This window comes from Oncorhynchus kisutch, linkage group LG30, assembly GCF_002021735.2.
Source record: "Oncorhynchus kisutch isolate 150728-3 linkage group LG30, Okis_V2, whole genome shotgun sequence".
NCBI lineage: Eukaryota > Metazoa > Chordata > Actinopteri > Salmoniformes > Salmonidae > Oncorhynchus > Oncorhynchus kisutch.
In genome coordinates, this window is record NC_034203.2 from 12,617,653 (window position 1) to 12,639,858 (window position 22,206).

Below are 22,206 nucleotides of genomic sequence, written 5' to 3' on the forward strand. Positions count from 1 at the left end.
ACGAATGCTCTTGTGGCTAAATGGAAGCAAGTCCCCGCAGGAATGTTCCAACATCTAGTGGAAAGCCTTTCCAGAATAGCGGAGGGTGTTATAACAGCAAAGGTGGGACCAAGTCCATATTAATGCCCATGATTTTGGAATGAGATGTTAGATGAGCAGGTGTCCACATACTTTAGGTCATGTAGTGTATCAACATATAGTTAATGATATACGGAAATATACAGGTATATTAACATATACAGACATACATAAAAACTAACAAATGCATGCTAGGACTTGTATCAGAGTACACCATTAAGAAGAGTTATACTAAGTGTACAGAATGAAGTTATGATGAAGGGTACCTGATGGGGCACAGAGTCCCGCGGTGAAGGTTATGTCATCGATGGCGATGTCCCCCGCCTCCCCGCCCACCGAGCCCTCCAATACCACCAAGTGGACTTCTTGTAAGGTCACATGACTCTGGGCCAGCCGCCACTCATCCCCCTGAGTGCGACCCCTGTACCACACCTATAGATAAAGACAGGAGAGCAGGTAGATGATATAGATCACTGATCTAGTGTCAGATATTACCTATAGATCATGGATAAAGACAGGGGGAGATTTAGATGTTACTCCTAATCTCTGATCCAGGTTATGTTCTTACCAGTGTTCCTAGCCGGGACTGTGTGGTGTGTAGCACCATCCTGAGTGAACCTACTGTGGGCCCAAACATGTGGTACCAGAAAGAGAGGCAGTACCCCTGGGGCCCTGCAGGGGGCAGCAACTGGGACTTCAGCTGAGCAACACTACCAACAATGCTGGGAGCAGAGCTCTCGATGTACAGGTAATACCCTAGGAATTAAACAACACACTGATTAACATTGAGGAAACCATTGAATTATGCAACAGGTTGGAACCATTGAAGAAATTGAAAGCACCCTGCTGACTATGCCAACATAAAAAAATAGCAACAGTTCCATAATATTACGTTATATTGTCCAGATTTGATGAAATCATGATCATTGGTTACACTACCCCTTTAAAGTACCAGAAACAGTGAGGGAAGAACCACAGCCTACTATATCGCTAGCATCAAACATTGAGAGATGCTTTTATGTTGCAATAAAATATCAAATTAAAACAGGGTGTGTTTTAATGTACATCGTCATGAAATGAGTACATTGAGTGGTGATGTGATGCAACTGTGGGACTGACTGACCAGTGGTGGTGGTGTGGTCCCCAGCAGGCCCAGTGTTTGGGGTGTCTGTAGGACCAGACTTCACCTGCCAGTCCTGTTCCTCCTCTGCCCCCTGCATCCAGCCACACAAGTCCCTCTCGAAGGAACAGTCATATGCAGACAGGGCTGGGGAGAGAAAAGTCAAATAGTGACCCAGTGACATGATGTGGCCTCGGCCTGTATTCATAAAGCTTCTCAAAGCACTGATCTAGGATCAGGTCTAGGATCAGGTCCCGCCCTGTCTACCTAGTCTTATTCCTTATGATCTAAAAGGCTAAACTGATCCAGTCCTAACCCTACCTGGTGGCTGGTAGGATGTGTCACAGTTGAGGAAGGAGATATCGTCCAGAGCAACAGCACGGGAGACATCTGAGAGGCTCTCCCCGGCCAAGCTTCTGAACACTACCTGAGAGTACAGACAATTACGTCAGTACAGTCAACTAGCATGATCGCCTGACCTGAGAACAGAATAATCTCGGCCCTAGTAGAGTCGAGTAGCGACCAGAGTTTTTCCTGGTCTAGTAACATGATCGGTTAAAAATGACTCCTGGACCTAAACATGTGGTTTTATGGCTCCACTGAAGTACCGTGCCAGATCAATGTACGCCCCAATGGGGTCATATCAACAAAGCTAGTAAAGGGTATATGGGAACACACACCTTGTAGGGCTGCAGATGTTGACCTAGGGGCAGGTGCTCTGGTCTCCACTGGGGGGCGGTGGTGAGTGTGCGTGACCATAGTGCTACCTCTTTGCCCTCAGCCTCCTGCAGAAGAACAGTCAGAGAACCTACACTTTTACCACGCATCTGGAAGTGAAACCTGAGTGAGTGAGTGAGAGAGTGAGAGAGAGAAGGGTGTGGTGGATAGAGAGAAGGGGGGGGGGGGCAGAGAGAGATGCTAATACATGGTCCGTGAGTCTATAATACAAAATATTGTTGAATAAAACGGAGGTCAAAATCCACAGGTAGACATCGAAGGCGGGCTCGTGGCATCAGCCTACTAGCTGTCCTGTCTGTCACTCACAGTATCTGGCAGTAGGGGGACAAGGATGGGAGGGCGGGACTCTGGAGACGAGCCTCGATTTGGGACTGGCTGAAATTGACTGCCATGTAGAAGCCTATACACAAAGTAGGAGGGAGAAGGAAAAGGCTTAAAACATGCAATCTGTAACTTTCATTTCCTGTCAAAAGTGCTGCTGCTGCACTTGCTTTTTCAACTGTGTTGAGGAACGTAACCATCTGTTTTTTTCTTGGCTGATTGTGTTAATAGTACCGATCGAGTTGTCACTGGTGAAATGAAAATAACAGAACACACCTTTATGTTAAATGGCTTTACATGTGCTGTTGCGTTGTCATTGGTAGGTGGTTGTGGCCATGTGTTTGGTCAGTGTGTGTGGTCCATTGTAGTTACCTGTGCCAGTCGTGTGGTCCGTCTCTGGTACTGTGTGGTTTCCGGCTTCCTGTCTCTGCCATCTGTTGACGCCCTCGCTGGTGTCACTCCACAGACACTGGTCACTCTCAAACGTACAGGGACTGGTGGTGGGAGGGACTGAGGAAGTGGGTGTGGTTTCAGTTGTGGGAAGGTCTGAGGGAGTGGGTGTGGCTGGATTAGTTGGAGGGACAGAGGAAGGTGGGTTGACTGGCAGCTGGCTGTTGTTAGGGTCGTGGACACACTCCTTGAAGAAGGAAACGTCGTCAACTGCAACCAGACCAATGTGGTTATCTCCTCTCTTATACTGGAATACAATCTGCAGACACACAAGCATACGTACACACACACCAAGTGAGTCGATGTGAGCAAGACGGATTACCAGGACATGTGATCAGAGCATGTGCTGACCAACTTGCAAGTGTCTTCACTGACATTTTCAACCTCTCCCTGACCGAGTCTGTAATGCCTACATGTTTCAAGCAGACCACGATAGTCCCTGTGCCCAAGAAAGCTAAGGTAACCTGTCTAAATGACTACCGCCCGTAGCACTCACGTCGGTAGCCATGAAGTGCTTTGAAAGGCTGGTCATGGCTCACATCAACACCATCATTCCAGAAACCCTAGACCCACTTCAATTCACATACCGCCCAACAGATCCACAGATGACACAATCTCAATCGCACTCCACACTTCCGTTTCCCACCTGGACAAAAGGAACACCTATTTGAGAATGTTGTTCATTGACTACAGCTCAGCGTTCAACGCCATAGTGCCCACAAACTCATCACTAAGCTAATGACCCTGGATCCTGGACTTCCTGATGGGCCGACCCTAGGTGGTAAGGGTAGGGAACAACATATCTTCCACGCTGATCCTCAACATGGAGGCCCCTCATGAGTGTGTGCTTAGTCCCCACCTGTACTCCCTGTTCACCCACGACTGCGTGGCCAAGCACCACTCCAACACCATCATTAAGTTTGCCGACGATACAACGGTGGTAGGCCTGATCACCGACAACGATGAGACAGCCTATAGGGAGGAGGTCAGAGACCTGGCAGTGTGGTGCCAGGACAACAACCTCTCACTCAATGTGAGCAAGACAAAGGAGCTGATCGTGGACTACAGGAAAAGGAGGGCCGAACAGTCCCCCATTAACATGTTACGGGGCTGTGGTGGAGCGGGTCGAGAGTTTCAAGTTCCTTGGTGTCCACATCACCAACAAACTATCATGGTCCAAACACACCAAGAAAGTCGTGAAGAGGGCTCGACCACGTCTTTTCCCCTCAGGAGACTGAAAAGATTTGGCATGGGTCCCCAGATCCTCAACAGTTCTACAGCTGCACCATCAAGAGCATCCTGAATGGTTGCATCACCGCTTGGTATGGCAACTGCTCGGCATCCAGATGTAAGGCACTACAGTAGGTAATGCGTACAGCCCAGTACATCACTGGGGCCAAGCTTCCTGCCATCCAGGACCTATATACTAGGCGGTGTCAGAGGAAGGCCCAAAGAATTGTCAAAGACTACAGTCACCCAAGTCATAGACTGTTCTCGCTGCTACCGCGCGGCAAGCGGTACCGGAGTGCCACGTCTAGGTCCACAAAAGGCTCCTTAACAGCTTCTACCCTCAAGCCATAAGACTGCTGAACAATTAATCATATGGCCACCTGGACTATTTACATTTACATTGCCACCTCTCCTCCCTTTGTTTTTACACTGCTGCTACTCGCTGTTTGTTATCTATGCATATTCACTTAACCCCTACCTACATATTACCTCTAACCTGTACCCCTGCACATTGACCCGGTACAGGTACCCCTTGTATTTAACCTCATTACTGGGTTTTTTCCCCCTTTAGTTTATCTAGTAAATATTTTCGTTATTATATTTTCTTAACTGCATCATTGGTTAAGTAAGCATTTCACGGTAAGTTCTACACCTGTTGTTTTCGGCACATGTGACAAATAAAATTATATTTTAATTTGACACCAATGAGCTATCCAATCTGATATGCAATACACACTAAATAATCTCCATGTCACAAATGTATGTGTGTGTGTGTGTTTGTATGTGTATGTGTGTTGTCCTCTCTGACCTTGCTGTTGACCGGTATGAACAGTATGACCTCTGCCCTGTGCCAGCTGTAGTCCTGTGATGAGTCTCTGGTCCACAGCACAGTGTCATCAGCCCCATCCTGGTCTGTCCTCAGCCTCATAGTCAGACTGGCTGTCTCCTCATCCTGACTGTAGTAGAAGAACCTCACCTGTAGGGAGAGACAGAGAGCAGCGTCGCACTGAGAGAACTACAGACTAGCTTGAGGAGGCTTCGGCACTGCTGTTGGCAAGTGCACCCTCTAGCCAACTCTATGTGCTGGTGTAACATTCATGTTCATTGTGAACCATATAGATAGCGATTGACAGAGTGGTTGTGAACGTAGAGCGACTCACGGTGCAGTTAGAGCTGGGTAGCAGAGTGCTGGAAAGCAGCTCTGATGTCTGGCCCTTCTCAGTCAGGTGGCTCCCGGGAATCACATAGTGCCCTGAAACATAAAGACAACCTCGTTCTATCACAAAGAACCGGCCTGTATCGACACCACCGACAGTAGTGGGGGGACGGTAATCTCAGCACACTGAAGTAAATCTCTCAGGAGCGTTGCTACTCTATAAGTCTGTGACGAAAGACCACGGGGATGGCCAGAGGGCAATTCTTGAACTCCCCGATCCACACACTATAATCTGTCTCGAAGTGCACCGAGTGGACCTACCTGCTCCGTTGTTTTTGGTGTGGTCCCTCGGCGGCCCGTGTTGAGGCCAGGCGCTCTCTCCCTTCTGGAAGGTCCAGTCAGCCCCGGGGGTGTCCACCTCACTCTCCTCCCAGGAGCACAGGCCCTGCTCGAAGCTGCAGTGCCCTTCGTAACCCTGCTTCTCTGGATACACGCGGACAGAGGAAAGGGAACACTCAGGATACAACCAACCCGATTAGAGCACTTTGTTATTATTATGTGACCTGGCCAGGAAAAACTCCAGGTCCTTGTTAAAAGTGTGAACCAAGGTTTTCCTGCGTACAAAACGGTCCTTCTCACTCACCACAGTCGGCCTCGTCAGTCCCATCCCCACAGTCATCGGTGTAGTCACACACTCGGCTCTGCGCCACACACACACGGTTAGAGCAGGTGAACACTCCAGCTGGACAGGAGTCCTGGGGCTCTGAGGGGGAGCGAAAACAGAGTTCAGCAAAGACTCACTCAACCTGCTTTAAAATCAGCACTGGAGCAAAGTGAGATTCAATCTATATACTGTAGCTCCTGTAATAGACAGGTAGTACTATGCTATGTTTTGCTATACTATATTCCCCTAAATGCAATTGACCACTTAGGATATTGCCATTGTATTTTACAGTGTAATAGTTTCCCTTCCTCTGCAACACAAGTACCACAACCCCTGTCTACAGTCACTTTGTGTGTTTGTTGCTCACCAGGCAGACTACAGTTGAGGAAGAGGATGTCGTCGATGGCGATGTCCCCTAGCTGACTGAAGGTCCTGGTCGCCTGGAAGAACAGGGTGAACACATGGGGGGTACGACCCACGATCACCTCCCCCCGACGCCACGCGTCCCCCTGGTCCCCCGACCGCCACCACAGAGGAGTGGTCCTGGAACCCTCCTGAAGATGCACACGGAGTTCCCCTACACCTGCATCAACGCAAGCACACACACAATACACACACCCCTAAACACTACGACGGCACGTACCAAAAATGTAACCATTAGCAGACCAAACTCTTTGGTCCTTTAAAAACCTGCTGTATGTAAAACATTGTGTGCTATAGCTTGGAAAATAAATAAATGTGACTCTGGGTGACAACATAATGATGTTTGTTTCCAACATTAGGTCTGTTTTCCTGAAGAAGTTAAATCCGCTTTGTGTTTTGTTTCCTTGCCACGATACTAACGAGTATCACGATACTGGTATCATCCCGGCCCTTATAAACACGCATAAACGCAAAACGTGCACATACAGGTAAAAAGTATATTGAAATAAGGTGCTTCCACACAGGTGTAGCTCCTGAGCTAATTAAGCAATTAACAGCCCATCATGCTGGGCAGGCCATTATTTTGGCCACCGTGGCTATGTTCCTATAGGACGACAATGCTCCCCATCCACCGAGCACGAGGGGTCCCTGAATGGTTTGATGAGCATGACAACGATGTCAATCCTACGCCATGGCCGTCTCAGTCACCAGAGCTCAACCCAGTTGAACCCTTAAGGGAGATCCTGGAGCGCCCTGCCTGAGACACCGTTTTCCACCACCAACAACAAAACACCAAAGGATGAAATGTATATGGAGTTCCAGACACTTGTAGAATCTATAGCAATGTATGGAAGCTGTTCTGGTGACTCGCGGTGGCCCATTACACTATCAAAACACTTTATGTTGGTGTTCCCTTTATTTGGGCAGTTACCCGTACGTGCAAGCACGCACAAACACACAGCACTTGTTACGCACGCGTGCAGATGTGTTGGAGCATCTTACCTGTTCCATACATGTGGTAGTAGAACTCCAGCAAGCACACAGCACTGGCCTGCTTCATGGTGGGACTCTGCAGCGCTGCAAAGCTGTTCACATCCCCACGGCTAGACTCCACCGCCATGTACCAGCCTGGAGGAATACAGGGCAAACAGAGGGGAGTTCAAGTAGAACTACAAGGGTGGTGTGTGTCTTAAATGTATGTATGTATGTGTGTGTGTATGTATGTGTGTATGTATGTGTGTATGTGTGTGTGTGTATGTGTGTATGTATGTATGGATGTATGTATGTGTGTATGTGTGTGTGTGTCTTACCCAGCTCAGTGCCCAAGGTGTGGTCTAGTGACGGGCCAGTGTTTTCCGTGGTAGTGCCATTCCTGCCCCGCTGCCAGGTAAACTGTCCCACACTGACATCCGCCCAATCACAGGTGCCGTTCTCAAAGGAGCACCCCACAAAGTCGCCGCTGGTCCCATTGTCTGTCGGGACAGGTGAACGTGGGATGGAAGGACATGGAATAGGGTATGGGGGGCCCGAAACAGGTGTAGGGGACAAGGGCCGACAGAGGACAGGGACAGTCTACAACTATAGCTATAAAGCCCCATGGTTTGTACTGTACCTGGACAAAGCCCTGGCGTTACAATGATGTCATCAACAGCAATAAATCCACGGTCTCCAGATTCTGCGTCTATCAGCACCTAGACAGACAGGGGTTAGAAAGTACACTCAGATGAGCAGGACCAGTGTGTGAGCTGCTTACAAAGCGTTAAACCAGTCACTCAGTCACTGTACCTGGAATGGGCCGGACTTCTCCACAGAGCCAGAAAAACGGGTCCAGTTGGATCCCCCAGACTGGGTCTCAAACAGTAACTTTTGTTTTGTTGGACCAGAGCGCTCAAACACGCGCAGGGCCCCAGACTCACTACACAATAAGGAACACATAAAGGGAGGGCCGATAATTATTCTATTAGAGAAATGTTGACTCCTACCACACTTTACCAATATAGAGCCTGCTATCCCAATAGTAGTAGTTCATATACAGGTCATTACAATAGTAATGTTCCATAAAGGTGGCAGGTAGCCTAGTGGTTAAGAGCGTTGGGCCAGTAACCAAAAAGTCGCTGGTTCGAAACCCCGAGCCGACTAGATGAAGAAAAAAACATCTGTTGATGTGCCCTTGAGCAAGGCACTTAACCTTAAACTGCTTCTCGATAAGTGTCTGCTAAATTACTAATACGTAAATTACTCCAACCAGAGGGGGGGGTGTGTATGTCTTGTTTTTGAATGTATGTAACTTGTCATATGTGGTTTTAATGTACCGGACACCACACAAAATAACTTCCCCTCTAAGAAAAGTCAAGTCCCAGTAAGTCTAAGCTCTGACCTGCCATTCATGTGGTACCAGATGGTAAGGCAGGTGGCTTCAGCCTGAGACTGGATCCACTCGGAGACCACCACGGCCCGACTGCTCTGGTTCTGTGGCAGGGCCGGGCTCAGCAAAAACCTCCCTGATAGGAGAACAGATCACAATATAGGTATACATCAGTCATCATCATAAGGCAGCAACTATCATTTCAGCTTGAATATCTGATGCACAGGAAGATGGGCTTTGATGTCTGACTGCACCACATTAAGCTACTAAAACGATGTGTGTACAATCTCTGTGACTGAGAGCATCTTCTCTTTCACAGGTCTAATTGGAAGGGAATCCTATTCTAGCATGATTTTCAACTAGTTGACCTGGATCGATCGACATGTTTCTCTTTGTAACTGCCTGCGGTGCCTGTGGTCCAAGCTCTCACCCTCTGGTGTCTGACTGGTGTGGTCAGTGTCTGGGCCATGGAAGCGTCCGTCTGCCTGTACCCAGTCGTGTCCGCTTGTCTGGACCTCGTTGACCCAGGTACACTGGCCAGACTCAAAGTCACAGCTGCCCGTGGGAGTACAGGCTCCTTCCCTCATAGACACATCATCAATCTGCACCGTCCAATCAGAGCCCGGCGCGTGCTCTGCTCTGAAAACCACCTGAGAGTGTGTGTGGTGTGTGGGGTGAGGGGATGGGAGGTTTGTGGGCGTGTGAAGTCAGAAGTCAGAAGAAAGTGGAAAGATATCCATCAGTCACTCGCCATTCCACTTTCCAATGAGGATACCTGGTCATAGGAATGGCTGGTATCACAGCCAATTAGAATGCGTACAGTGTTGCGGTAGCTAGCTAGCGGAGCTAACCTTAAAGGTGTTAGGGGCGGACACAGTGAGTTCTGCCACCTCCCAGCCTGTAGAGGGAGCTCCAGAACGCTGCCACAGAGCCAAGCCCTGCTCCTCGCTCCTCAGGACATGCACTGACAGACGGTCAGTGGAGCCAGCAGGCAGCCAGTACCTAGAGGCGAGGAGTGAGAGATCAGGGCGGTGAAATGAGAAGATTGTGGGGTGAGGTTTTTAGTAGGAGAGTGAGGTGAGAAACGAGGCTAAGGGGTGAGAGGGGAAAAGAAAGGTGAGGAGAGGTGAGTTGGGAGGAGAGTAAGGTAACAGCGAGGGACTGAGCTCACCAGAAACGAACACACATCCCTGTGGTAGAGCTTAGCTCTGAAGAAAGCAACTGAGCCACCTCGATCTCCTCAGAGTTCCGTTTCAACACAGTCAGATAGAAACCTACAGGACACAGACAATCAATATTTGCCATTATAATAGATTGGATTTACGCAGCACTTTAACGGGTGCTCAAATCCCGCTTTTGCACCAGCTAAATTCTCAGCCAAACAATGCCATGAATGACTACTGTTTGACCTGCTTCCTGACGGCCAGGTGGGACTTCCTGGTTAGATAAGGTTAAAAAAAAAATAGATGTATCCCTTCCTTTTCTATCACCCTTCCCAAACACAAGGATATTGGGCCATAATAGCACTCACCATTCTCAGTTCTGTAGGTGTGGTCCAGTCGGTCCTTCCTGCCTCTCAAACGGCCCCAGCGCCCCTTGTGACTCACGTCTACCTCAAAGTCACACCAGGAGTCTACCTCAAATCCACACGGATCTGTATGAAGCAAACACTTATTACCCCCTGATACTTCCCCATCCTCTCGCGATTTAGAATATCCTCATAGTCTCAAATCAGTGAGGAAATATATTGCCTACATGATGTGTTTCATTTGGTGTAACCCCACAGAATGAAATGGAACTCTAGTAAGTGATATGATCGATATAGGTTATACTATGTGCATTAGTGGCAATATAATAACAACAATTATATACACTTTCAGTGTTAAAAAAATGCTTCACAGGGCAGTGTGTTTATAGAGCCATTATGAACGCATCTCTTACGTTGATCTTTGCAGGCCCCTTCCTTGACTGTGACATCATCGATGGCTATAAACCCACTGCCAGAGGTATTCCTGCTTCCAGAGAACTGAACCTAGACCACAGATCATACATACGTGCATTTATTATGGATCCCCATTAGCCAAGGCAGCAGCTACTCTTCCTGGGGTCCAGCAAAATGAAGGCAGTTTATACAATTTTCAAAACATTACAATACATTCACAGATTTCACAACACACTGTGTGCCCTCGGGCCCCTACTCCACCACTACCACATATCTACAGTACAAAATCCATGTGCACGTGTGTGTATGTTATCGTGTGTGTGTGTGTATGCATGTGTCTGTGCCTATGTTTGTGTTACTTCACAGTCCCCGATGTTCAATAAGGTGTATTTTTATCAGTTTAAAAATATATATAATTCACTGCTTGCATCAGTTGTGTGTGTGTGTGTGTGTGTGTGTGTGTGTGTGTGTGTGTGTGTGTGTGTGTGTGTGTGTGTGTGTGTGTGTGTGTGTGTGTGTGTGCGCGCGCATACCTCCTGTGTGTCTACTATGCCGAGTTGAACCTGTGCATTCATCCACTCTGAATCCTGGCTGCCTTGGCGAGTCCACACCACAGTTCTTGATGTTTTCTACCATGAAGAGAATGATTATAGTTCCATGTAATACTAAATGTTACAGTACTCTTATAGGTGACGCATTGAAAAAAACAGAACTATTAGTTGAGAAGGTAGTTATGTGCAAGTTAGAGGACAATAACATAAAAGCTTGGTGATGAAAGGCACTTGTTCAACCGTCAGTTCAACCAACTGTAGAAGGCTGTTACTCTAAACCCCCTCGCCACTAAAACATATATTGACAATGATTTGGGCAATTGCAGTCATCAGGGAATTCTGTATGTTTATTATAACGTAACTAAGGCCCAGAGTTGTAAAACTCCTTATAAAACATCTGTGTAAAAAAATATACGGCCAGGACAGGAGATTAAGCCTAGCCCCGGATTAAAAAACAAGCTCAATTTGGATTCTGAATTGAAAGTACTTCTCAGTCCAAGACCCGGTTGAGTCTGTGTCTGGGAAAGCAGCCCATACTGTAGTAGCTGTCTACTGTACATACCGTCTGCACTAAGAGGTCCAGGGTGGACACAGATGGTCCCAACATGTAATACCAGAAGCCAACACAGAGGTCCGTGGTTTGGAACGTAAGAGGAACAGAGACGACCGCGGTCTCACCGTCCACGCTACCAGACATATTCACCATCAGGTAAAACCCTGTCACACACACAGGACACAAAGCAGCCATTTTTTAAACGACAGTCTTCGCCACTTTGAGTGAAACTTGTGGCAGATGCACAAGGCGACATGACCCCCTCCTTTGGACCATCTGGCAGAACGGCCAGAATATGTAGGAGACGGTGACAGACGCATGACGGAACCAACCCTATGAACTATGCCTATGTAACGTGTAACCAGTATATACAGTGCCTTGCGAAAGTATTCGGCCCCCTTGAACTTTGCGACCTTTTGCCACATTTCAGGCTTCAAACATAAAGATATAAAACTGTATTTTTTTGTGAAGAATCAACAAGTGGGACACAATCATGAAGTGGAACGACTTTTATTGGATATTTCAAACTTTTTTAACAAATCAAAAACTGAAAAATTGGGCGTGCAAAATTATTCAGCCCCCTTAAGTTAATACTTTGTAGCGCCACCTTTTGCTGCGATTACAGCTGTAAGTCGCTTGGGGTATGTCTCTATCAGTTTTGCACATCGAGAGACTGATTTTTTTTCCCATTCCTCCTTGCAAAACAGCTCGAGCTCAGTGAGGTTGGATGGAGAGCATTTGTGAACAGATTCTCGATTGGATTCAGGTCTGGACTTTGACTTGGCCATTCTAACACCTGGATATGTTTATTTTTGAACCATTCCATTGTAGATTTTGTTTTATGTTTTGGATCATTGTCTTGTTGGAAGACAAATCTCCGTCCCAGTCTCAGGTCTTTTGCAGACTCCATCAGGTTTTCTTCCAGAATGGTCCTGTATTTGGCTCCATCCATCTTCCCATCAATTGTAACCATCTTCCCTGTCCCTGCTGAAGAAAAGCAGGCCCAAACCATGATGCTGCCACCACCATGTTTGACAGTGGGGATAGGGTGTTCAGGGTGATGAGCTGTGTTGCTTTTACACCAAACATAACATTTTGCATTGTTGCCAAAAAGTTCAATTTTGGTTTCATCTGACCAGAGCACCTTCTTCCACATGTTTGGTGTGTCTCCCAGGTGGCTTGTGGCAAACTTTAAACAACACTTTTTATGGATATCTTTAAGAAATGGCTTTCTTCTTGCCACTCTTCCATAAAGGCCAGATTTCTGCAATATACGACTGATTGTTGTCCTATGGACAGAGTCTCCCACCTCAGCTGTAGATCTCTGCAGTTCATCCAGAGTGATCATGGGCCTCTTGGCTGCATCTCTGATCAGTCTTCTCCTTGTATGAGCTGAAAGTTTAGAGGGACAGCCAGGTCTTGGTAGATTTGCAGTGGTCTGATACTCCTTCCATTTCAATATTATCGCTTGCACAGTGCTCCTTGGGATATTTAAAGCTTGGGAAATCTTTTTGTATCCAAATCCGGCTTTAAACTTCTTCACAACAGTATCTCGGAACTGCCTGGTGTGTTCCTTGTTCTTCATGATGCTCTCTGCGCTTTTAACGGACCTCTGAGACTATCACAGGTGGATTGTATTTATCATCATTAGTCATTTAGGTCAACATTGGATCATTCAGAGATCCTCACTGAACTTCTGGAGAGAGTTTGCTGCACTGAAAGTAAAGGGGCTGAATAATTTTGCACGCCCAATTTTTCAGTTTTTGATTTGTTAAAAAAGTTTGAAATATCCAATAAATGTCGTTCCACTTCATGATTGTGTCCCACTTGTTGTTGATTCTTCACAAAAAAATACAGTTTTATATCTTTATGTTTGAAGCCTGAAATGTGACAAAAGGTCGCAAAGTTCAAGGGGGCCGAATACTTTCGCAAGGCACTGTAAAGAGATCTAACGGGACTGCCCCGTGGGGGAAGCTCACTTCAGACCGGTACTTTATGCATCTATCCAGCATGCTGATAATAAACAATGATTGATTTAAACATTTATTTGGAATGTCCCTGTGTAAAATGTCCATGACAGTAGCTAGCTCTTCAGGTCCAGAACAGTACCTTTGTCATTTCCGACCGTGTGGTCATACAGCGGTCCATTCCATGGCTGGTCCACCTGCAGGCCTTGGGAGTGGACCCAGTCGAAGGCGTCGTCGGTCTCCTGGACACAGTTACACAGGCCTGATGGGGAAAGACAGGAACATTTTCATCTCATGTAGTTTTCCCATCTTCTCTGTTACAGGCGTATGTTATTGCTTCCTTCACAGTGCTCCTTTATGAAGCTGAACCCTCCCCGCAACTCATTCTTAATGCCAATCAGACCTAAGTAAATCTTCTTGGAATTCTTCCGCAATTCCAGGAGACTTCAGGCTAAACTAGGAGGGGTTGGCAAACAGATCTGGGACCAGGTTGATGTATTTCCTAGTAAGCCTCTTCCCTGTGCCTCACCATGTTCAAAGGTGCAGTCCATAGGAGTGGCTGGAGGGGTGGTGGGTACTGTGGTGGGGGCTGAAGTGGTTGGGATCAGCTCTGCACAGCTCAGGTTCATCCTAACGTGGATGTCATCCAGGGCTATGCCTCCGTCTTCCCTGCCGGGGCGCCTGGTAGAAAATATGATCTGCAACAAAACACATGGTCCAACAATGTCTACTTGAATGCTCACTGGTACATTGGTTGACCGCTGTCTGATTGGTTGACCGTTGTCTGACCTGGTGTGGTCCTGTAGCGTTGTAGTCCACCATGGCCTGATACCAGATTGGGTCGAGTTGACCAAATCTGCTCCATATCGAACGTAGAACACCTGTCTCGTTCACATAGACTGTCAGCTCCATCTGGTCTGGGGAGGGAAGCAAACACTAAATGCACACTTTTTTGGGGGTATGTATGACACTAGTAGGCCCTATAGTGGCATGGTATTACACGCACATGAGGCTGCTGTGGGGAGGACAACTCATAATAATGGCCGGAACGGAGCAAATGGAATGGCATCAAACACCTGGAAACCATGTTGGATGTATTTGACACCATTCCACTGACTTCACTCCAGCCATTACCACGAGCCCAATTAAGGCCGCCGCCAACCTCCTGTGCGTGCAAGATCGGTTTATTGTTTTGCATTATATCCTTCAGCATTTACAGCCATATCAGAGCCAGTTTAGGCTACTTACCCATGGTTCCCCACATGTCCATGAAGTACCAGAACTCTATACATGCATTCTCTACCGCCTCCATAGGTTCACTCTGCAGCTGGGTAATCTCCAGTCCAGAGGAAAATACACCTGTCGAGAAGATGATGTAGTGTCCTGGAGAGGAGAGCCACAACAAACACAAGTAAAGCCATTTTCTTTAGACAACGAAAACCACAGCGGGAAACGCTGTGCCCTGGGTATAAACTTCAGCAGGCTAACGCTGTCTTGTGGCACAGGGCCGACCAGGGCTCAAACCCAATTGGTCACACAGGCTTGAGGACTTGTTAAAAGCTCCCCAAGCCTAAAGTTGAGCTAAGACTTTAGCTCAGCGGTCAAATACGATCTTGTGGCACAGACAGAATTGACCTAGGATCAAACCCCTTCAGTCACACCGTCAGCCTACCCTGGCCAGAGTTGGTGGTGTGGTCCACTGTTGGAGAGAAGCGTCCTCCACTGGACCCTGACCACCATTCCCAGTCCACTCCTGACGCAGCTGGGGGACTGTTCAGCCAGCCACAGTAGTCCATCTCAAAGTCACAGAACCCTGCAGAACACACACACACACACACTGATGGACTTCAAATCAAATCAAATTTTATTTGTCACATACACATGGTTAGCAGATGTTAATGCGAGTGTAGCGAAATGCTTGTGCTTCTAGTTCCGACAATGCAGTAATAACGAACAAGTAATCTAACTAACAATTCCAAAAAAACTACTGTCTTATACACAGTGTAAGGGGATAAAGAATATGTACATAAGGATATATGAATGAGTGATGGTACAGAGCAGCATAGGCAAGATACAGTAGATGATATCAAGTACAGTATATACATATGAGATGAGTATGTAAACCAAGTGGCGTAGTTAAAGTGGCTAGTGATACATGTATTACATAAGGATGCAGTCGATGATATAGAGTACAGTATCTACGTATGCATATGAGATGAATAATGTAGGGTAAGTAACATTATATAAGGTAGCATTGTTTAAAGTGGCTAGTGATATATTTACATCATTTCCCATCAATTCCCATGATTAAAGTGGCTGGAGTAGAGTCAGTGTCATTGACAGTGTGTTGGCAGTAGCCACTCAATGTTAGTGGCTGTTTAACAGTCTGATGGCCTTGAGATAGAAGCTGTTTTTCAGTCTCTCGGTCCCAGCTTTGATGCACCTGTACTGACCTCGCCTTCTGGATGACAGCGGGGTGAACAGGCAGTGGCTCGGGTGGTTGATGTCCTTGATGATCTTTATGGCCTTCCTGTAGCATCGGGTGGTGTAGGTGTCCTGGAGGGCAGGTAGTTTGCCCCCGGTGATGCGTTGTGCAGACCTCACTACCCTCTGGAGAGCCTTACGGTTGAGGGCGGTGCAGTTGCCATACCAGGCGGTGATACAGCCCGCCAGGATGCTCTCGATTGTGCATCTGTAGAAGTTTGTGAGTGCTTTTGGTGACAAGCCAAATTTCTTCAGCCTCCTGAGGTTGAAGAGGCGCTGCTGCGCCTTCCTCACGATGCTGTCTGTGTGAGTGGACCAATTCAGTTTGTCTGTGATGTGTATGCCGAGGAACTTAAAACTTGCTACCCTCTCCACTACTGTTCCATCGATGTGGATGGGGGGGTGTTCCCTCTGCTGTTTCCTGAAGTCCACAATCATCTCCTTAGTTTTGTTGACGTTGAGTGTGAGGTTATTTTCCTGACACCACACTCAGAGGGCCCTCACCTCCTCCCTGTAGGCCGTCTCGTCGTTATTGGTAATCAAGCCTACCACTGTTGTGTCGTCCGCAAACTTGATGATTGAGTTGGAGGCGTGCATGGCCACGCAGTCGTGGGTGAACAGGGAGTACAGGAGAGGGCTCAGAACGCACCCTTGTGGGGCCCCAGTGTTGAGGATCAGCGGGGAGGAGATGTTGTTGCCTACCCTCACCACCTGGGGGCGGCCCGTCAGGAAGTCCAGTACCCAGTTGCACAGGGCGGGGTCGAGACCCAGGGTCTCGAGCTTGATGACGAGCTTGGAGGGTACTATGGTGTTGAATGCCGAGCTGTAGTCGATGAACAGCATTCTCACATAGGTATTCCTCTTGTCCAGATGGGTTAGGGCAGTGTGCAGTGTGGTTGAGATTGCATCGTCTGTGGACCTATTTGGGCGGTAAGCAAATTGGAGTGGGTCAAGGGTGTCTGGTAGGGTGGAGGTGATATGGTCCTTGACTAGTCTCTCAAAGCACTTCATGATGACGGATGTGAGTGCTACGGGGCGGTAGTTGTTTAGCTCAGTTACCTTAGCTTTCTTGGGAACAGGAACAATGGTGGCCCTCTTGAAGCATGTGGGAACAGCAGACTGGTATAGGGATTGATTGAATATGTCCGTAAACACACCGGCCAGCTGGTCTGCGCATGCTCTGAGGGCGCGGCTGGGGATGCCGTCTGGGCCTGCAGCCTTGCGAGGGTTAACACGTCTAAATGTCTTACTCACTTCGGCTGCAGTGAAGGAGAGACCGCATGTTTTCGTTGCAGGCCGTGTCGGTGGCACTGTATTGTCCTCAAAGCGGGCAAAAAAGTTATTTAGTCTGCCTGGGAGCAAGACATCCTGGTCCGTGACTGGGCTGTGTTTCTTCCTGTAGTCCGTGATTGACTGTAGACCCTGCCACATGCCTCGTGTCTGAGCCGTTGAATTGAGATTCTACTTTGTCTCTGTACTGGCGCTTAGCTTGTTTGATAGCCTTGCGGAGGGAATAGCTGCACTGTTTGTATTCAGTCATGTCACCAGACACTTTGCCCTGATTAAAAGCAGTGGTTCGCGCCTTCAGTTCCACACGAATGCTGCCATCAATCCACGGTTTCTTGTTAGGGAATGTTTTAATCGTTGCTATGGGAACGACATCTTCAACGCACGTTCTAATGAACTCGCACACCGAATCAGCGTATTCGTCAATGTTGTTATCTGACGCAATACGAAACATCTCCCAGTCCACGTGATGGAAGCAGTCTTGGAGTGTGGAGTCAGCTTGGTCGGACCCATGTTGGACAGACCTCAGCGTGGGAGCTTCTTATTTTAGTTTCTGTCTGTAGGCAGGGATCAACAAAATGGAGTCGTGGTCAGCTTTTCCGAAAGGGGGGCGGGGCAGGGCCTTATATGCGTCACGGAAGTTAGAGTAACAATGATCCAGGGTCTTTCCACCCCTGGTTGCGCAATCGATATGCTGATAAAATTTAGGGAGTCTTGTTTTCAGATTAGCCTTGTTAAAATCCCCAGCTACAATGAATGCAGCCTCCGGATAAATCGTTTCCAGTTTGCAGAGAGTTAAATAAAGTTCGTTCAGAGCCATCGATGTGTCTGCTTGGGGGGGGATATATACGGCTGTGATTATAATCGAAGAGAATTCTCTTGGTAGATAATGCGGTGTACATTTGATTGTGAGGAATTCTAAATCAGGTGAACAGAAGGATTTGAGTTCCTGTATGTTTCTTTCATCACAGCATGTCACGTTGGCCATAAGGCATACGCCCCCGCCCCTCTTCTTACCAGAAAGATGTTCGTTTCTGTCGTTTCTGTCGAGAAACCCGCTGGCTGCACCGCTTCGGATTGCGTCTCTCCAGTTAGCCATGTTTCCGTGAAGCAGAGAACGTTACAGTCTCTGATGTCCCTCTGGAATGCTACCCTTGCTCGGATTTCATCAACCTTGTTGTCAAGAGACTGGACATTGGCAAGAAGAATGCTAGGGAGTGGTGCACGATGTGCCCGTCTCCGGAGTCTGACCAGAAGACCGCTTCGTTTCCCTCTTTTTCTGAGTCGTTTTTTTGGGTCGCTGCATGTAATCCACTCCGTTACACTGGTTGTAAGGCTGAACACAGGATCCGCATCGCGAAAAACATATTCTTGGTCGTACTGATGGTGAGTTGACGCTGATCTTATATTCAGTAGTTCTCGGCTGTATGTAATGAAACCTAAGATGACCTGGGGTACTAGTGTAAGAAATAACACGTAAAAAAACAAAAAACTGCATAGTTTCCTAGGAACGCGAAGCGAGGCGGCCATCTCTGTCGGCGCCATATGTGCACACACATATGGATGGACGCATGCACGAACTCAAGAACACACACACATAGTAAGAATAGCTTTCAGAGCCTTTCTGGTTTCTGTGTGTATTTTTTTGTTTTTTACATTAACATTCCACTGGTCATCGATTTATTGACACACTCACCTTGTGGTGGACACGGCCCATTAACAAGGGTGAGGTCATCAATGGCAATGTCCCCCTCCCGTCCATCCCCGGCCACAGCCTCAAAGATGACCTGTCAATCAGGAAACACATTGCTGTAATCTTAGTGAGTCTATCTATGAACGGTCTGTGTTTGATTGTACGACAATACGTACAGGGTCCATGCTTCATAAGTGTAAATTAGTGGGAAAGTAGATTACAGGGTACAGTAAACAGTGGTCCTCAGCTGAAGGTTTCCTCAGCTGAATTCCAGAGTAGAAGTCATACTATATCTAGGGTTTGTCTGAAATTGAACTCTATTCCCTATATAGTGCACCACTGTAGGGCTCTGGTCAAAAGTAGTGCACTATTTAGGGAATAGGGTGCCAATAGGATGCCTTGATATCACCCCGTACTCTCATTCTGACTCTCTGTGTGTGCTAGTACACCTTTAGTGGTCTACTGAAGGGTTGAAGTGCACAACGTGACTGCAGATTGCACGTCAGCACTCACCAGACTGTTTGCACAAAACGCATCTGATTATGTTGAGGGTATATTTCTGTTTTTTTTCCAGATTATCCAAAGATTATATATCGCAGACCATGGTGGACTTTGTGACAAACTCAACCATGTACGTGCCAGCTGTTTTATCTCCAGCGCAGAAAAGCAAGACTCCTCTTTTCTTTATCTTTTCATTGGAAGATGATTTATGACGCTCAATCAGATGTTTAACGGTTCACATGTGATAAAACACTTTATCGGTGTGGATCTACTTCTAGTGTTAATTCATGTACGACCAAAATGTGTGTTTAGCTTTCACATGCAAACACCACAGTTGGGGGTCAATGCGATTTCAATTAAGTTGTGTAGTAAGTCAGTGTTGGGGCAGATTACTTTTAACATGAAAAAATAAAGTAATCAGTAACGTAACCGATTACTTTTGGATTACTTTCAATTTTAACACCCCGGGCATATTTTAACTGCAACTAAAATATAGTAACATGACTATTTCTAATTTGGGGACTGGTGTGAAAGCATTCAAATGCTATAATTCACATTATATTTGATATTGTTAGACCATCCACAGGGCTCAAAAGAAACTTTTTGGCGGCACAAGCCAACAAATCTGGTCATGCGGGGTCAGGCAATAGAACACACGAGTAGTCTAATGATCTTATCTTAAACCCACTCAAATGACTTAAGTCTAATAGACTACTAAAATGGTATGATTCAATAAATCAATTGTTTAAATTAATTAGCATGTCCGAGCAGGAATGCATGATTCAAGATACTGTGGTGTATAACCTTAACCACGGATTATCATAACATTTGGGTTGGACAATAGGTTCGATAGTTCATGGTTTGAAATGTTGCTCAATTAGAAAGCATTTTCTTTCCCGCTACTAAGGGACAGAGTAAAAGTGAACTGTAAATACACTACAAAGCAGCAACTCTATGGAGTCCAGACAACTTTCTGATTGACCAGGCCTGTGGTATATGGTTTGGTAGCCTTACCTATCGATTCAATCAATTGGAACACAAAAGAAGCCACGCACCCTTGACGGGCGATCAGCAGGACAATAGAATCTTGCCGAGCTGAGGGCATGTGAGAAGTCTTGAGGGTGCACAAAATGACAGCAGTGCTGATGAAGTGTTATCAAATGTTCCTATTCATATTGGATGAAGAAATCCTATTTAAAAATAAAAAAAATTATACCTTTATTTAACTAGGCAAATCAGTTAAGAACAAATTCTTATTTTCAATGATGGCCTAGGAACAGTGGGTTAACTGTCTGTTCGGGGGCAGAACGACAGATTTGTACCTTGTCAGCTCAGGGGTTTGAACCTGCAACCTTCCGGTTACTAGTCCAACGCTGTAACCACTAGGCTACCCTGCCGCCCCAACATCATTAGCTGTTTAAGAAAGTAACTGTAATCCTGATTAAACATGTTTTTAAGTCGTCCGGGCTGATTACAGTTACCTCATTTTTGTAATTTGATTACTTAATCTCCATTACAAATAATCCATAGGAGCAGCAGTAGTAGTAGTAGCAGTAATAATAGTAGTAGTAGTAGCAGCAGCAGTAGTAGTAGTAGCACCAGTAGTAGTAGTAATAGTGGTAGTAGTGGTAGCAGTAGCAGCATCAGTAGTAGTAGTAATAGTGGTAGTAGTGGTAGCAGTAGCAGTAGTAGTAGTAGCACCAGTAGTAGTAGTAATAGTGGTAGTAGTGGTAGCAGTAGCAGCATCAGCAGTTGTTGCAGTAGTAGCACCAGTAGTAGTAGCAGTAGTAGTAGCACCAGTAGTAGTAGTAGTAGTAGTAGTAGTAGTAGTAGTAGTGGCAGTAGTAGTACCAGTAGTAGTAGCACCAGTAGTAGTAGCACCAGTAGTAGTAATAGTAATAGTAGTAGTAGCCCCAGTAGTAGTAGCAGCACCAGTAGTAGCAGCACCAGTAGTAGTAGCACCAGTAGTAGTAGCACCAGTAGTAGTAATAGTAATAGTAGTAGTAGCCCCAGTAGTAGTAGCAGCACCAGTAGTAGCAGCACCAGTAGTAGCAGCACCAGTAGTAGTAGCACCAGTAATAGTAGCCCCAGTAGTAGTAGCAGCACCAGTAGTAGCAGCACCAGTAGTAGTAGCCCCAGTAGTAGTAGCAGCACCAGTAGTAGTAGCACCAGTAGTAGTAATAGTAATAGTAGCTCCAGTAGTAGTAGCAGCACCAGTAGTAGCAGCACCAGTAGTAGCAGCACCAGTAGTAGCAGCACCAGTAGTAGTAGCACCAGTAGTAGTAATAGTAATAGTAGCCCCAGTAGTAGTAGCAGCACCAGTAGTAGCAGCACCAGTAGTAGTAGCACCAGTAGTAGTAATAGTAATAGTAGTAGTAGCCCCAGTAGTAGTAGCAGCACCAGTAGTAGCAGCACCAGTAGTAGTAGCACCAGTAGTAGTAGCACCAGTAGTAGTAATAGTAATAGTAGTAGTAGCCCCAGTAGTAGTAGCAGCACCAGTAGTAGCAGCACCAGTAGTAGCAGCACCAGTAGTAGCAGCACCAGTAGTAGCAGCACCAGTAGTAGTAGCACCAGTAATAGTAGCCCCAGTAGTAGTAGCAGCACCAGTAGTAGCAGCACCAGTAGTAGTAGCCCAAGTAGTAGTAGCAGCACCAGTAGTAGCAGCACCAGTAGTAGTAGCACC

At 46.8% G+C, this 22,206-nt stretch overlaps 1 protein-coding gene across 1 annotated transcript in view; it reads right to left on the reverse strand.

Moving 5' to 3' along the window:
• Positions 1 to 22,206, reverse strand: part of si:ch211-106h4.4 (MAM and LDL-receptor class A domain-containing protein 2) — a 47,533-nt gene that overhangs the window by 17,317 nt on the left and 8,010 nt on the right. The window contains exons 12-41 of the mRNA XM_031810744.1: positions 19,026 to 19,116; positions 15,231 to 15,371; positions 14,807 to 14,941; positions 14,348 to 14,475; positions 14,088 to 14,256; positions 13,701 to 13,820; positions 11,601 to 11,755; positions 11,021 to 11,116; positions 10,487 to 10,577; positions 10,077 to 10,199; positions 9,717 to 9,819; positions 9,397 to 9,547; positions 8,976 to 9,195; positions 8,558 to 8,681; positions 7,966 to 8,095; positions 7,793 to 7,871; positions 7,491 to 7,652; positions 7,183 to 7,308; positions 6,125 to 6,340; positions 5,737 to 5,856; positions 5,415 to 5,576; positions 5,098 to 5,189; positions 4,746 to 4,913; positions 2,630 to 2,966; positions 2,243 to 2,336; positions 1,879 to 2,038; positions 1,520 to 1,625; positions 1,202 to 1,345; positions 647 to 834; positions 345 to 510 (exon numbers count right to left, since the gene is read on the reverse strand). Of these exons, the coding sequence (XP_031666604.1) occupies positions 345 to 510; positions 647 to 834; positions 1,202 to 1,345; positions 1,520 to 1,625; positions 1,879 to 2,038; positions 2,243 to 2,336; positions 2,630 to 2,966; positions 4,746 to 4,913; positions 5,098 to 5,189; positions 5,415 to 5,576; positions 5,737 to 5,856; positions 6,125 to 6,340; positions 7,183 to 7,308; positions 7,491 to 7,652; positions 7,793 to 7,871; positions 7,966 to 8,095; positions 8,558 to 8,681; positions 8,976 to 9,195; positions 9,397 to 9,547; positions 9,717 to 9,819; positions 10,077 to 10,199; positions 10,487 to 10,577; positions 11,021 to 11,116; positions 11,601 to 11,755; positions 13,701 to 13,820; positions 14,088 to 14,256; positions 14,348 to 14,475; positions 14,807 to 14,941; positions 15,231 to 15,371; positions 19,026 to 19,116 (4,297 nt within the window). The remainder of the gene's footprint in view (positions 1 to 344; positions 511 to 646; positions 835 to 1,201; positions 1,346 to 1,519; positions 1,626 to 1,878; positions 2,039 to 2,242; positions 2,337 to 2,629; positions 2,967 to 4,745; positions 4,914 to 5,097; positions 5,190 to 5,414; positions 5,577 to 5,736; positions 5,857 to 6,124; positions 6,341 to 7,182; positions 7,309 to 7,490; positions 7,653 to 7,792; positions 7,872 to 7,965; positions 8,096 to 8,557; positions 8,682 to 8,975; positions 9,196 to 9,396; positions 9,548 to 9,716; positions 9,820 to 10,076; positions 10,200 to 10,486; positions 10,578 to 11,020; positions 11,117 to 11,600; positions 11,756 to 13,700; positions 13,821 to 14,087; positions 14,257 to 14,347; positions 14,476 to 14,806; positions 14,942 to 15,230; positions 15,372 to 19,025; positions 19,117 to 22,206) is intronic.